Below are 13,691 nucleotides of genomic sequence, written 5' to 3'. Positions count from 1 at the left end.
TATGGCTCCTCACTGAGCGGAACACTTGAATGAATCTATGGACAAGGCTGTAGGTTTATGTAAATAATTGGTGACAACAATGCTTGTAAACATGCAATGTGCAGATCTAACTTGTTTGTTCTTACTGTAAATAGCGTTTCTATACATTGACAAGTATTTCAGATAGTACATTTTATTTCAGACACAGATTACCTTAATACACCAGATAACTGATTTCAAAACACAATCCCCAAAGGAGTTGAACAAGTAGATTAAAATTTTTTTTGTAAGAAAACAGTTTGCATATTTAGTATCTGAGAATCTTATTGGCAACTTCAAAACCACTGGCTAGCAATCCCATACATTTCAATTTGATTGCACCAGTCCACAAGCAAGGCACATGGATTGAGGGCATTTCCTATTTAAAAAAATGATCTCCTAGTATTTCCAGAAAAACCTCATGTTACAACAGTTCTGTAGCTGTGTATAAGGTTCCAACTAAATCTTTCCAACATTAAATGCATTTCCTATCAAGTAAATAATGCTTGAAGTAAAGTGCCATCATAGCTGAAACATGTAAATGCTTCGAAAGGCCTGTTGAATTGCAGTGTGTCCTTTGTAGCTCAGTTGGTAGCGCTAAGTGCTTGTAACGCCAAGGTAGTGGGTTCGATTCCCAGGACCACGCATGACTAAATCGCTTTGGATTAAATCGTCTGCTAAATGGCATATTATTCCCCAGTGTCCTGAGATTCAATATCACCGTACAATTGCACCTAATGTTGCATGCCAATGCTGTCGTATGTAACAACATTCCATAGAATATGTACTATCTACTCTCAATTCCCAATCTCAAAAGCTTACTTACTACTGTACCAAGTACTACCACCCCCTGTATATATGACCAGTAAAATGACACCATATGCTCTCCAAAAAGGCTATATAGTAGGTGTGGGTTGGAATGTCGGCAGACTTGTTGGCAAACTACTTTTCAAATGTTACCTGTATTAATATGGTTAGCTGAACATAATATTTTTTTCCCCCAGCTATGCTACACATTCTCCACATCTTATGACAAAACATCAGCTTTACAAGTAAACAAAACTACATTCAAGCCTAAGTACTGCACTTGAGCAGAGCTTGCAAATAAGCATTTCACTGTTCCATTTACACATGCTGTATCCTGTACACGTGACAAATAACTGATTTGATTTTGAGCCTGAAAACATTGACCAGTTCGAGATTGCAACAGTTGTTATGTTATCACATTTCCTTCACCAAATAAATCCACTGCATTAAGTAATCACCTTCTAAAAGTGAGATGTGAGTTGTAAAGCTTGGTATTTCTTCTGTTGGTAGACTGCAGATGTTGACACCCTATGGGAAAGTTGCCCTGCCCCACATGGTGAGAGATGGCTGAATTAATGGAAGTGGCAGATCACTCCTTGTTCCTTCCTGTCAATAGCGGGAAGGCTTTGGGTAGTTGGCAGAAAGCAAGACCATACTGTGCACAAGCAGAGAGACCTCCGACTCTGGGACAGAGGGACATAGAAGAGAGGCATGAGGACAAACATATCACCCTCCTCCCCCACAAAAATATTTTAACTGAACAGACAACGCTATCGGGAGAGGGAGATTAGATACCTTTCAGGCGAGAGGAAAACTGGAGCCACTGTGAAAGCCATTCCTGACACTGGTTGACGCTGAGACTGCCAGAGTCAAGTCCCCTGACATAGCATGCCTGACAAGACCAGGGTCAAGTTATCATCAATATGATACATCAATGTGACATGACTAGTATGTGTTCTATTTGTACATGTGGGTTTTTGCTGATATGATTCCAATTACATAGATCTTTAGGAGGTCAAGTGATGTGCACTGACCTGTCTCAGCTCAGAGTCATCCAACTGGTGCAGGCCATGTCTGCTGAGAGCACGGTCCAGCTGTAGCAGCTCTATGGCGTGGCTGTTCAGTCGAGTGCCAATCATGGGGGTTGGGAGGTGGGGAGTCAGGAAGAACAGGGGACAGAGTTGCCTCTGGAGAGTGAGAGGGACTTATGTTGATGTAATATTTTTCAGCTGAGACAAATTTATTTATTTATTTTACCTTTTTAACTAGGCAAGTCAGTTCTTATTTACAATGACGGCCTACACCGGCCAAACCCGGACGACGCTGGGCCAATTGTGCGCCGCCCTATGGGACTCCCAATCACGGCCGGTTGTGATACAGCCTGGAATCGAACCAGGGGGTCTGTAGTGACGCCTCAAGCACTTAGATGCAGTGCCTTAGACCACTGCGCCACTCGGGAGCCCAATATAGTGATTATGATATACATACAGTAAACCCAAGGACTTTCTGAATAAAGACTACCAGGAAAAACTGACCATCTGATCTGCGTTTATTCTCTTGATACTCAGGGGAGGTCCAGAAAACAAGCCTCGAATCGCCTGGATGTCAGATATGTTAGGGTGTACCCCACTTTGCACCTAAAAAAACACGGACTGGTCAGACAGTGTCTTGAGGCATTTATTATCTGCATTACAGTTATCTATGGGAAAACATATCCATGTTTGCCAAACAAAATGTTGGACAATGGACACATTTGAACATGAGAGTGACGTATGTAAGGGAGGGGTTAAGCGTTTCTGTATCACCCACCTTGTTGCAGAGGTCTAGTAGGCTGATCTTTAGGCAGCCATCTTTGACATGTGAACCTGCACTCTCAAGCCCCTTCAGCACTGCCCAGTGGTGTTGGGCCCTGTGGGAATGGTTCACTCCCTGGAACTCATTCTGCTGCTGGGGGGTCCAGAAGTGGCGGATCAGGAGCTGGCGGGGGAAAAGGTACCTAGATGTGAAAAAGAGAGGAGGAACAGATGGAGGAGGGCCAGATGGAGGATGGAAGGAGGAATATGTAAGGCAGGGAGATGAAGGGAAGACAGGACACAGGGAGGGAGGGGGTTTCAATACATTGTATGGGGGGCACAATGTATTATCATTGGGGGCATATGTGTACAATGATTTGACATTTTAACTCCCATTGACTTGAGAATTAGGCTATTTTCTAACTAAATATGAATCAAATGAGGATGGTGAGGAGATTACTGAAATTAACTCACATTAGGACAAAAACCAGGTAGTTGGCAAATGGAGGAATAGAAATTAACAGCAGCGGAATGGCTTTGATCATGTCTCTGCGAAACTGCGAAACAATAGAAAAAGTTAAAATGTACTACCCATGCTAAGGTGAACTTTTCAGACTTGGACATGCAGACATAGCAAAAGTATTACTATGTATTACAGGTCGTAGTGTTACAGTTCAAAGCCTTTTATGCAGATTACAACGACTGCTAACCACATTATCAATAACTTTCCTTGTTATTCAAGTGTATGCCCTAGCCTCGACCGACCTGCCTGAGTTTCTCCATATCACGATAGGGCAAGTCCTGGACTTCGACACTGTTGGTGAGCATCCTTGTTTTTATCACCTTCACCTCTTTGGCATCTTGGAAAAGGAGCTGAATACCTGAAGAATTATAATACAAAAGATGGCTACTTTTCAGTGTAGTGGCAGCACAGAAGCCTGCCTATGTGATGCATGGGATTGTTACATATTGAGCTATGCCACATTTGTGTATTTTGCCTTCAAACATGAGATCTTATTGGTTTACTGTATCCAGATCATTTTCTAAGGTAATGTAGATATGTAAACAGAGAAATAAAGAGATGCATCATGCCAAACAAAGGATAAACTAAGGAGGTTTGATGACCAATCAATATCACTTACAAAGTTTAACATAGTTCTATGGCAAGTGGAGTCTTACCTCTCGTAAAAGTGTGATGGAGAACATAAAAGCGAGGAAAACATCTTTGGAGGAAGAGTTCATATTTGGCATTGGCCTCTTGCAGCCTTGACACAACTTGCAGGCCAATCCCTAGCCTGGATTTGGGGGATGAGTAGTGTCTGTACAGCGGCAGTCTGTAAAGGACACAAAAATATGGTAATGAAACAAGAGCAGACCATACATTCAAGCTTTTAAGAGTTTGACTTGTCGTTAAAAGTAGTACTGTTTGTAGGACAACTCAGACAGTGTCAAAATAAGATAAAAAGACAGAACTTTAATATTACAAGCTGGTCCAGATCTATTTGTCCCGTCTTCTGTCCAACAACTCTCATGGTGGTTGTCATGCCAAACATCTAACGTTAGGATTTGTACAGAAGACAGCTGTAGAACTGTGACAGCATTTCATATCTAGGACTAGGCGAGTAACGTTATTTACTTGCCCTATGTATGTAGTAGTAACAGCAAAATATTGTATAGCTAGCCTTTATCTGACAGTGAACAGTGGTTGGGTGTTGCCTGCCCAGATCGAACAGTCAAGAAGTTTACTCCAGAGAAGTGCCACATAACAGCGTCTCGACAACTAACTACACAACATCACGATACAAGTATATAACGTCTTGCATGAGTTGTCATACCTTGCTCCAGAGGTGGCCGTGAAAGAGGAGTATATAACTGTGACCCCATTAATTCTGATTCCGTACAATGCCACAGACAAACCGCGGCATACCGCCACACAGGACAGCGCCATTTTCGGAAGGGCAGATTGCTAGCTGCTCTCTGCGTGATTGGCTGTATGATTACCGTAATGTACCCAATGTTTCCTGTGCTGCAGTCTAGCAACATTTTGTTATGTTGCTCAATTCTAGTGTAACAGGTCAAAGAATTACAGATTTTTGCAACCGTTCATTTTCTATTTTTTATTTTATTTTGTGAGTTGATTTCACCAAAATATTGTATTGTTCAGCATTTCGTGTAGTTTACAGATATTGGGAGAGTTAGTTGTGTAAGTGCGCCCTCTAGAGCATAGGTCACTAACAGGCGGACCGCGGTCCGGATCCGGACCCAGAAGCCGTCCCATACGGACCCGGACCAAAACAAAAGATTATTAATTAAAACCTGACGGGGCGCTTCTATTTTAATATGCACAGCTTTTGTAGTCTTTACGGTACTCGTTTTGTGAATGAGGAAACTCACCGACCAATTGCATGTGAGTTAAGCGATCCCACGTGATACCACTCAGCCAATGAAGTCTTTGCATTCCTGGCGGTAAACATTGGGACTCTACAGTGCAGACAGATGAGAGTTTTAGAGGCAAGTTACCAAGGAAAAGAAAGTCGGATTAAAAAGATAGCGATATATGTAGAAAACAAAGGGAGCGAAAACAGACGAATGAGACGGAGAAAGGGAACGAAACAGACGAGTGAGAAACAGACGAATGAGACGGAGAAAGGGAGAGATACAGACGAGTGTGCCGGAGAAAGCTGAGGAAAATACGAGTGAGACGGAGAAAGTTGACGAAAATATGAGTGAGACGGAGAAAGGGAGCGAAACAGACGAGTGAGGCAGAAAAAGGGTAACAGTTAGAGAAAATAAGGAACAAATGGCACTCTCCAAAAAAAGAAAAGTGGACAATGAAAACAGAGCATTTAATCCAGAATGGACAGACTCCACCAGGATCCTGAGCAACACATTCACTGCCCAACAACGTGCTCTTGAGTGTTCCCTCAGAGTTTCTTGGATTTTGGGTAAACACAAAAAGCCATTTACAGATGGAGGGGTTGTCAAAGAATGCATGAGTGCAGTAGCTGAAACACTACTTGAGGGAAACAAAAAAATGAGCTTTGTGATAAAATAAAGCAAATTCCCATGTCAGCATCATCTGCCACAAAGAAAAGTGAAATATGCATAAGGCACCATGTGTAGGCTTAGCTGTGGATGAGTCCACTGACATATGTGACAATGCTCAGCTGTTAGTGTTTGCCAGGTTTTTCAACACAGCCCAGAAAACATTCTGTGAAGACATGTTAGGTGTCACTCCCCTTCAGACCAGTACAAGAGGAGAGGATATCTACCTGGCCATTAAGGAGATGTTAACAAAAAGAGGAATAGAGCCAAAACAAGTGGTTTCAATAACCACAGATGGAGCCCCTTCTATGATAGGGAAAGAAAAAGGAGCTGTAGCAAGACTGAAAGGGGACAATCCTGAGCTTTTATCTTACCATTGCATCATTCATCAATCTGTCCTCTGTGCCTCCCTGTCAGATGAGCATGCTGAGGTGATGAATACAATGATGAAAATGATAAATTTTCTCAGGGCATCCTCTTCCTACCAGCATCGCATGCTTAGGGAATTCCTCAGAGAAGTTGATGCCAATGCTGATGATCTTTGCTGCACAACAATGTGAGATGGCTCAGCAAAGGCAGGGTGCTAGAGCGCTTTTGGTCCATCAGGAGGGAATTAGCATCTTTTTTGGCAGAGCTAAGCAGTCAGAAGGCAACACAGTTTTCTCTCTTTTAGAAAATGAGAAATGGATGGATAATGTGGCCTTTTTGGTTGACATCACGTCACATCTGAATGAACTGAATTTGAGGCTACAGGGCAAGGACAATTCAATTTGTGAACTGATGACAGCTGTTCGCTCCTTTCAGAGGAAACTTGAAGTGTTCAAGGAAGACCTGCAGGGAGACTGTGTACACTTCCCAGCAGTGCAGGAACAGGTTCAGGGACAGAGAGATTTGTCTTCTTTTGTTGATTTTATTGATAAGCTGATTGTAAACTTCAGCAACCGTTTTGACAGCTTCAGCTTTGGAGAGCAGCTCACCATGTTCATTCAGAACCCATTTCTGATCACAGATGTCAGGGGGTTCTCAAAGGAAGTCACACAGCACTTTAAATTGGTAAATGCTGGGTCTCTCCAGATGCAATTGGTTGATCTCCAAGCAGATGTGGCCCTGAAAGAGCAGTTTGTAAGAACTGACCCTTCCACTTTCTGGTTCCAAATGGTCCCTGAGACTGCTTTCCCGGGTCTGAGGAAAGTAGCCCTATACATCTTGACCATGTTTGGCTCCACATACAACTGCGAGGCAGCTTTCTCCACAATGAACATAATTAAAACTAAATATCGTTCCAGGCTCACCAATGAGCACCTTCACATGTGTATGAGAATGGCCCTGACTCCATTCAAGCCCAGGTTTAAAATTCTGGCAAGACAGGCTAAAGCTCAATTCTCTCACTGAGCAAAAACATGGTGGAGTGGGATATGAGGGGAAGAAAGTGATACTCTAAAACTGTTCAATTGTTAAGATCTGTTGAGATTTATTATTTGTAAAATTGGTTGAGACTGTTGAGTCAAGATGTGAAACAGAAAAGGGGAAATTCAAACTTTTCCTCCCTTTATATTATTTTTCTGAAGTTAAGCACTTTTTTTGAAAATGCACAATTTTCACATTTTATTTATTTTCTCTTATTTTGACATGCAGCCCTAGTTTTATTTAGTTAATTAATGAGAGCACATTGTACATATCTACAGTCATACATATATGTTCAGTAGGGCTGCCCCTCTTAGTCGATTAGTCGACTAATCGGTCGTTTTGGTCTTAGTCGACTAAGATTTCTTTAGTCGATAAGTCATTTTTTATGCTTATTCATGCTTAATTACTCATTTCCAAGTAACTTATGAGAACATTTCTGGTGAACACGAGATTTAAAGTGGTGCTTTTGCAGGATTAATTTCGGAGAAACTCAGTTTTACAGATGGTTAATTAACTACATTTATATTGCGCTTTTCTAGTCTTGCACAGCTCTGTCGATTAAATCAACTAATCGATTAGTCGACAAACTCATATAAGTGTTAGTCGACTAAGAATTTCTTTAGTCGAGGACAACACTAATGTTCAGTTCTATGTTTCGTGATAATAAATATTGTCAACAAGTTTTTGAATTGTACTGAATTAATTTGATTAGACGGTCAGTTATTGATTACATTCAGAACTACTAGGCTACTTAAATATATATACCACTAAATTGTTAGACATTATGATCTTCTGGACCTTTGCTTCAAAAAAATTTCTCTAACTGGACCTTTTTTAAATTTTGTTGAATACCCCTGCTCTAGAGTGTTGGTTTGGTTATATGCTGAGGGGTGTCATGCTTTTCTCAGTCTGCATTGTACTCGGCTGGGAGAGGTATGTGTTCACTTCGGCGTGATATAAACTTGATATACCTGTTAAAACTAAAACGTTTCAGTGCACATAGTAACTTGTATGTATATTATATGATGAGTGTACGTACATTTAATCAAGCTGTGTCGTGAATTTAGCTATTTTTGAGAGTTTGAGAAATTGCTAACTTAGCTAACCTCGTGTTTTGTTTAGCTGTAAGTTAGCAATCGTCATTCTATCCTCTTGTGACGAAGCCCACGTTGTTCTTTTTATGTTAGGCGGATTCTGGTCGAGGGTAGAGTTTTGAACATTTTCTCTCTTTGATGTTGAACAGGTATGTATTCCCTATATCAGGTTAAAAATATGTGTTCATTTAAAATGTTTTCATGTATTGATTAGTGTTTAATGGCACTGAAAAGCTCAAATGTGAAGGATTACATGTTGCTTCGTGCATATTACTGTATGTATTACCTATTTGAAAGATGGTTTATGTCATGTTGCACAGTATTAATGTAAAGGCTAAAAGCTCAGAGTTTTTGGCAGAAATAACATGCAATATGACACATACATAAGATATACACCAGATGCAATGTTTATTTTCCAATTATGTTGTATTTTATTCCTTGTATTTTTGAATGTGATTATATTGAGTCTGCATTGTACTCGGCTGGGAGAGGCGGATTCTGGTCGAGGGTAGAGTTTTGAACATTTTCTCTCTTTGATGTTGAACAGATTGAGAGAGTTGTACACAATAAAGTGCCTTCAAGGACGCCAGTGTGTTGTCTTCAGTGCACCGGAACACAACGCAGTAGTCGGCAACGAGCAGACCGCGCCGGCTACACTAGCATGATGACTCAAACTATACTGAACAAAAATATCAATGCAACATGTAAAGTGGCATTAATAACCGTCGTTGCTGAGTGGGTGGGGTACAGCAGTAAGGCATCCAACAAAAGAGGTGGTGTCCGCTATCCAGAAAGGTCAGGGGTCAAATGCTAAACACCTCCTGTATGCACTGTTAAGTGCATTTTCTTTGCACTTAACTGGCTAACAGTAGCTACTAAGTGTAAGTTATAACCTACATTTGTGTTTTGTTTTTACATACTGGTAACCAGAGTCGTTCAAGGGAATTCAGGACATGGGTGACTAGTTAACGTTAGCTTGGCTCTCTCTGTGTGTTCGTGCCGTGGGTGGAGGGGTTTTTCGTTGACAGAGAGCAATGGCTAGCTAGTATGCTAACTATTCTAGCTAACTAACTGGCTGAATAAGTTGACGACAGACTCACTCAAACGGTCAAAACTAATCCAAAACTTTACACAACGTTAGACACAGACACGAATGATCTGCTTGGCGTGTTAACACACTGGTGGTTTGTTGACACCGAGTATTGGTGCTAAACCGTGTTATTGGAGGCTGGCATGCTAGTTGGCTATGGCGTCATAGGATTCGGTGCCCTGGACGGTTTTCACAGAAGAATACTGTACCAAGTTAGCTAGCTGAATAAACTAAGTTAGTCTATTCCTAGAAAACATTGAACCGCTGTAGTTTACAACAATTATCATTTCTAAAGTGGAAGTTGGGAGGGTTATATATATGAGTGTTTCAGTGAAACGTAAGTGAGGGAGGCCCCGCTCTCTCGCTTTCCCAGATGTTTAGTTCATTTCATTCTGATCTCATTTGCATTATTGTAGCCATTTTCTGTAGCCTGTCAACTCTGTGTATGTCTATCCCTGTTCTCTCCTCTCCGCACAGGCTATACAAACGCCTCACACCGCATGGCTGCTGCCACTCTAACCTGGTGGTCCCTGCACGCACAACCCAAGTGGAGTTCCAGGTGTCCGGCAGCCTCTGGAACTGCCGTTCTGCGGCCAACAAGGCAGAGTTCATCTCAGCTTATGCTGCCCTCCAGTCCCTCGACTTCTTGGCGCTGACGGAAACATGGATTACCACAGAAAACACTGCTACTCCTACTGCTCTCTCCTCGTCTGACCATGTGTTCTCGCATACCCCGAGAGCATCTGGTCAGCGGGGTGGTGGCACAGGAATCCTCATCTCTCCCAAGTGGACATTCTCTCTTTCTCCCCTGACCCATCTGTCTATCTCCTCATTTGAATTCCATGCTGTCACAGTCACTAGCCCATTCAAGCTTAACGTCCTTATCATTTATCGCCCTCCAGGTTCCCTTGGAGAGTTCATCAATGAGCTTGACGCCTTGATAAGTTCCTTTCCTGAGGATGGCTCACCCCTCACAGATCTGGGTGACTTTAACCTCCCTACGTCTACCTTTGACTCATTTCTCTCTGCCTCCTTCTTTCCACTCCTCTCCTCTTTTGACCTCACCCTCTCACCGTCCCCCCCCCTACTCACAAGGCAGGCAATACGCTTGACCTCATCTTTACTAGATGCTGTTCTTCTACTAATCACACTGCAACTCCCCTCCAAGTCTCCGACCACTACTTTGTATCCCTTTCTCTCTCGCTCTCCTCCAACACTACTCACTCTGCCCCTACTCAGATGGTAATGCGCCGTCGCAACCTTCACTCTCTCTCTCCCGCTACTCTCTCCTCTTCCATCCTATCATCTCTTCCCTCTGCTCAATCCTTCTCCCTCCAATCTCCTGATTCTGCCTCCTCAACCCTCCTCTCCTCCCTTTCTGCATCCTTTGACTCTCTATGTCCCCTATCCTCCCGGCCGGCTCGGTCCTCCCCTCCTGCTCCGTGGCTTGACGACTCATTGCGCGCTCACAGAACAGGGCTCCGGGCAGCCGAGCGGAAATGGAGGAAAACTAGACTCCCTGCGGACCTGGCATCTTTTCACTCCCTCCTCTCTACATTTTCTTCCTCTGTTTCTGCTGCTAAAGCCACTTTCTACCACTCTAAGTTCCAAGCATCTGCCTCTAACCCTAGGAAGCTCTTTGCCCCCCCCCTCCCACTCTGTGGATGACTTCGTCAACCATTTTGAAAAGAAGGTTGACGACATCCGATCCTCGTTTGTTAAGTCAAATGACACCGCTGGTCCTGCTCACACTGCCCTACCCTATGCTTTGACTTCTTTCTCCCCTCTCTCTCCAGATGAAATCTTGCGACTTGTGATGGCCGGCCGCCCAACAACCTGCCCGCTTGACCCTATCTCCTCCTCTCTTCTCCAGACCATTTCCGGAGACCTTCTCCCTTACCTCACCTCGCTCATCAACTCATCCTTGACCGCTGGCTATGTCCCTTCCGTCTTCAAGAGAGCGAGAGTTGCACAACTTCTCAAAAAACCAACACTCGATCCCTCCGATTTCAACAACTACAGACCAGTATCCCTTCTTTCTTTTCTCTCCAAAACTCTTGAGCGTGCTGTCTTTAGCCAACTCTCTTGCTATCTCTCTCAGAATGACCTTCTTGATTCAAACCAGTCAGGTTTCAAGACTGGTCATTCAACTGAGACTGTTCTTCTCTGTGTCACAGAGGCTCTCCACACTGCTAAATCTAACTCTCTCTCCTCTGCTCTCGTCCTTCTAGACCTATCTGCTGCCTTTGATACTGTGAACCATCAGATCCTCCTCTCCACCCTCTCCGAGTTGGGCATCTCCGGCGCGGCTCACTCTTGGATTGCGTCCTTCCTGACAGGTCGCTCCTACCAGGTGGCGTGGCGAGAATCTGTCTCCGCACCATGTGCTCTCACCACTGGTGTCCCCCAGGGCTCAGTTCTAGGCCCTCTCCTATTCTCGCTATACACCAAGTCACTTGGCTCTGTCATCTCCTCACATGGCCTCTCCTATCATTGCTACGCAGACGACACACAATTAATCTTCTCCTTTCCCCCTTCTGATAACCAGGTGGCGAATCGCATCTCTACATGTCTGGCAGACATATCAGTGTGGATGACGGATCACCACCTCAAGCTGAACCTTGGCAAGACAGAGCTGCTCTTCCTCCCGGGGAAGGACTGCCCGTTCCATGATCTCGCCATCACGGTTGACAACTCCGTGCAAAGAGCCTTGGCGTGATCCTGGACAAGACCCTGTCGTTCTCCGCTAACATCAAGGCGGTGACCTGATCCTGTAGGTTCATGCTCTACAACATTCACAGAGTACGACCCTGCCGTACACAGGAAGCGGCACAGGTCCTAATCCAGGCACTTGTCATCTCCCGTCTGGATTACTGCAACTCGCTGTTGGCTGGGCTCCCTGCCTGTGCCATTAAACCCCTACAACTCATCCAGAACGCCGCAGCCCGTCTGGTGTTCAACCTTCCCAAGTTCTCTCACGTCACCCCGCTCCTCTACACACTCCACTGGCTTCCAGTTGAAGCTCGCATCTGCTACAAGACCATGGTGCTTGCCTACGGAGCTGTGAGGGGAACGGCACATCCGTACCTTCAGGCTCTGATCAGTCCCTACACCCAAACGAGGGCATTACGTTCATCCACCTCTGGCCTGCTGGCCCCCCTACCTCTGCAGAAGCACAGTTCCCGCTCAGCCCAGTCAAAACTGTTCGCTGCTCTGGCACCCCAATGGTGGAACAAGCTCCCTCACGACGCCAGGACAGCGGAGTCACTGTCACGAGAATTTCTATCTCTAATTAATCAAACTTAATGCTCTGAATAATTCCCAGAGGGTGTAAATTCTCTGGTTTAATCATGAATTAAACAAAGGTCCGCAACCAGCAAGAATGATCTGTATTTTTAATCATGGAGAGCTCTGGTGCCAAAAAACATACATACAGCTTTTATATCCCTTGACACACAAAGGCACTTTGCTCCGCCCACCTTTAAACCGTTTCTTAGTCCCCTTCACCCTGGAATGCTTTCTCAACAGTTTCTAACTTCCCCCCTCTGTTAGTGGGTTGACACTACATTATAACTCTAACATCGTTCACACATTTATACTGTATTTGGGGTGAAATCCTTTAGTCATTATTCTTAAAATACAAATTAATCTATCAATCCACCCCTTTGATTAAATGTTTTCACATTCAGGATAAATGTATTTACAAGCATGATTAATCTCAGAGATTACGTCAGAACTAATAAACATTTCATCCAATTGCGGTCTTTCAGGGTCAAAATCCTCGTCATCCACCAAGCCTGGAGGATCGTTTTTCACATTCCCCTGGTCAGAGTCCGGAGTCGGTCCATCTCTCATCATTGTTGAGATACTGCATTTCACCAACGCCTTACTCACCAATCCTCGGACACAGGGAACAAGACAACAACCACATAATACAAGAATACCCATACAAACACTGACCGCCCCTAAAATGGTGACTGCTATGGCTATGGTCAAACCACCCTATCCACGATGTACTAACTTCTGAGTTCTTAGTTCATTCTTCACTTAGTGCAGTTAATTCTGCAAGAGCTCTGGTGACTGTCCCATCCAGTGTGGTGTTGTTAGGGATAAATGTGCAACAATGGCTTATCATTCTATAGACACCGGCCCTTTCTGCCTGATCTAGAGCCAACCTCTTTTACTAAGTCATGAGTGGGATGGCGGATAATTTGTTCAGAGATCCCTTTTACTGCATCCCTAGTCTAGCCAATAAATCGTTGTTGGTCGTAATAGATATAATTAATCCAATCCACAATTTTGTTTATTGTTACCCATCAAAATAGCTTTGTAGTAAACCCTTCCCCTAATTCTTTCATAGCTTGTTATCCATCCGATACCCCCCTTGGTATCCCAATCGATTCCATCTAAATATGGCTATTCTCCTTTTTGTTAAAA

At 43.7% G+C, this 13,691-nt stretch overlaps 1 protein-coding gene across 2 annotated transcripts; it reads right to left on the bottom strand.

The window, feature by feature from the left end:
- Nucleotides 1-154: 154 nt before the first annotated feature.
- On the bottom strand, nt 155-4,573 carry LOC121545713 (LETM1 domain-containing protein 1). 2 transcript variants are annotated; one of them, XM_041856473.2, is made up of 9 exons: nt 4,454-4,573; nt 3,798-3,952; nt 3,384-3,499; nt 3,093-3,175; nt 2,635-2,821; nt 2,361-2,462; nt 1,860-2,012; nt 1,621-1,717; nt 155-1,508 (listed from the first exon to the last, which is right to left on the bottom strand). In XM_041856473.2, the coding sequence occupies exons 1-9, from the start codon at nt 4,564-4,566 to the stop codon at nt 1,435-1,437; spliced, it is 1,080 nt and encodes a 359-aa protein (XP_041712407.1). In that variant the 5' UTR covers nt 4,567-4,573; the 3' UTR covers nt 155-1,434. The 2 variants fall into 2 exon arrangements, with proteins under 2 accessions (XP_041712407.1, XP_041712408.1); XM_041856474.2 differs by lacking the exon at nt 3,093-3,175 and having other exon boundaries at nt 2,635-2,802.
- Between the last annotated feature and the right edge of the window lie 9,118 nt (nt 4,574-13,691).

This window comes from Coregonus clupeaformis, chromosome 30 (genome assembly GCF_020615455.1).
Source record: "Coregonus clupeaformis isolate EN_2021a chromosome 30, ASM2061545v1, whole genome shotgun sequence".
In the NCBI taxonomy this organism is placed as follows: Eukaryota; Metazoa; Chordata; class Actinopteri; order Salmoniformes; family Salmonidae; genus Coregonus; species Coregonus clupeaformis.
Note: the sequence above shows the minus strand (reverse complement) of the source record. Positions and strands in the feature narration are given on the sequence as shown.

Excerpts from the sequence above, each read along its gene's own strand:
- LOC121545713 (XM_041856473.2), bottom strand. The coding sequence starts at position 4,566 with ATGGCGCTGTCCTGTGTGGCGGTATGCCGCGGTTTGTCTGTGGCATTG. Across the intron at positions 2,463-2,634 it reads TACTAGACCTCTGCAACAAG|GTGCAAAGTGGGGTACACCC; the intron begins GTGGGTGATACA and ends GTGTTTTTTTAG. Across the intron at positions 2,013-2,360 it reads GAATAAACGCAGATCAGATG|AGGCAACTCTGTCCCCTGTT; the intron begins GTCAGTTTTTCC and ends CTCACTCTCCAG.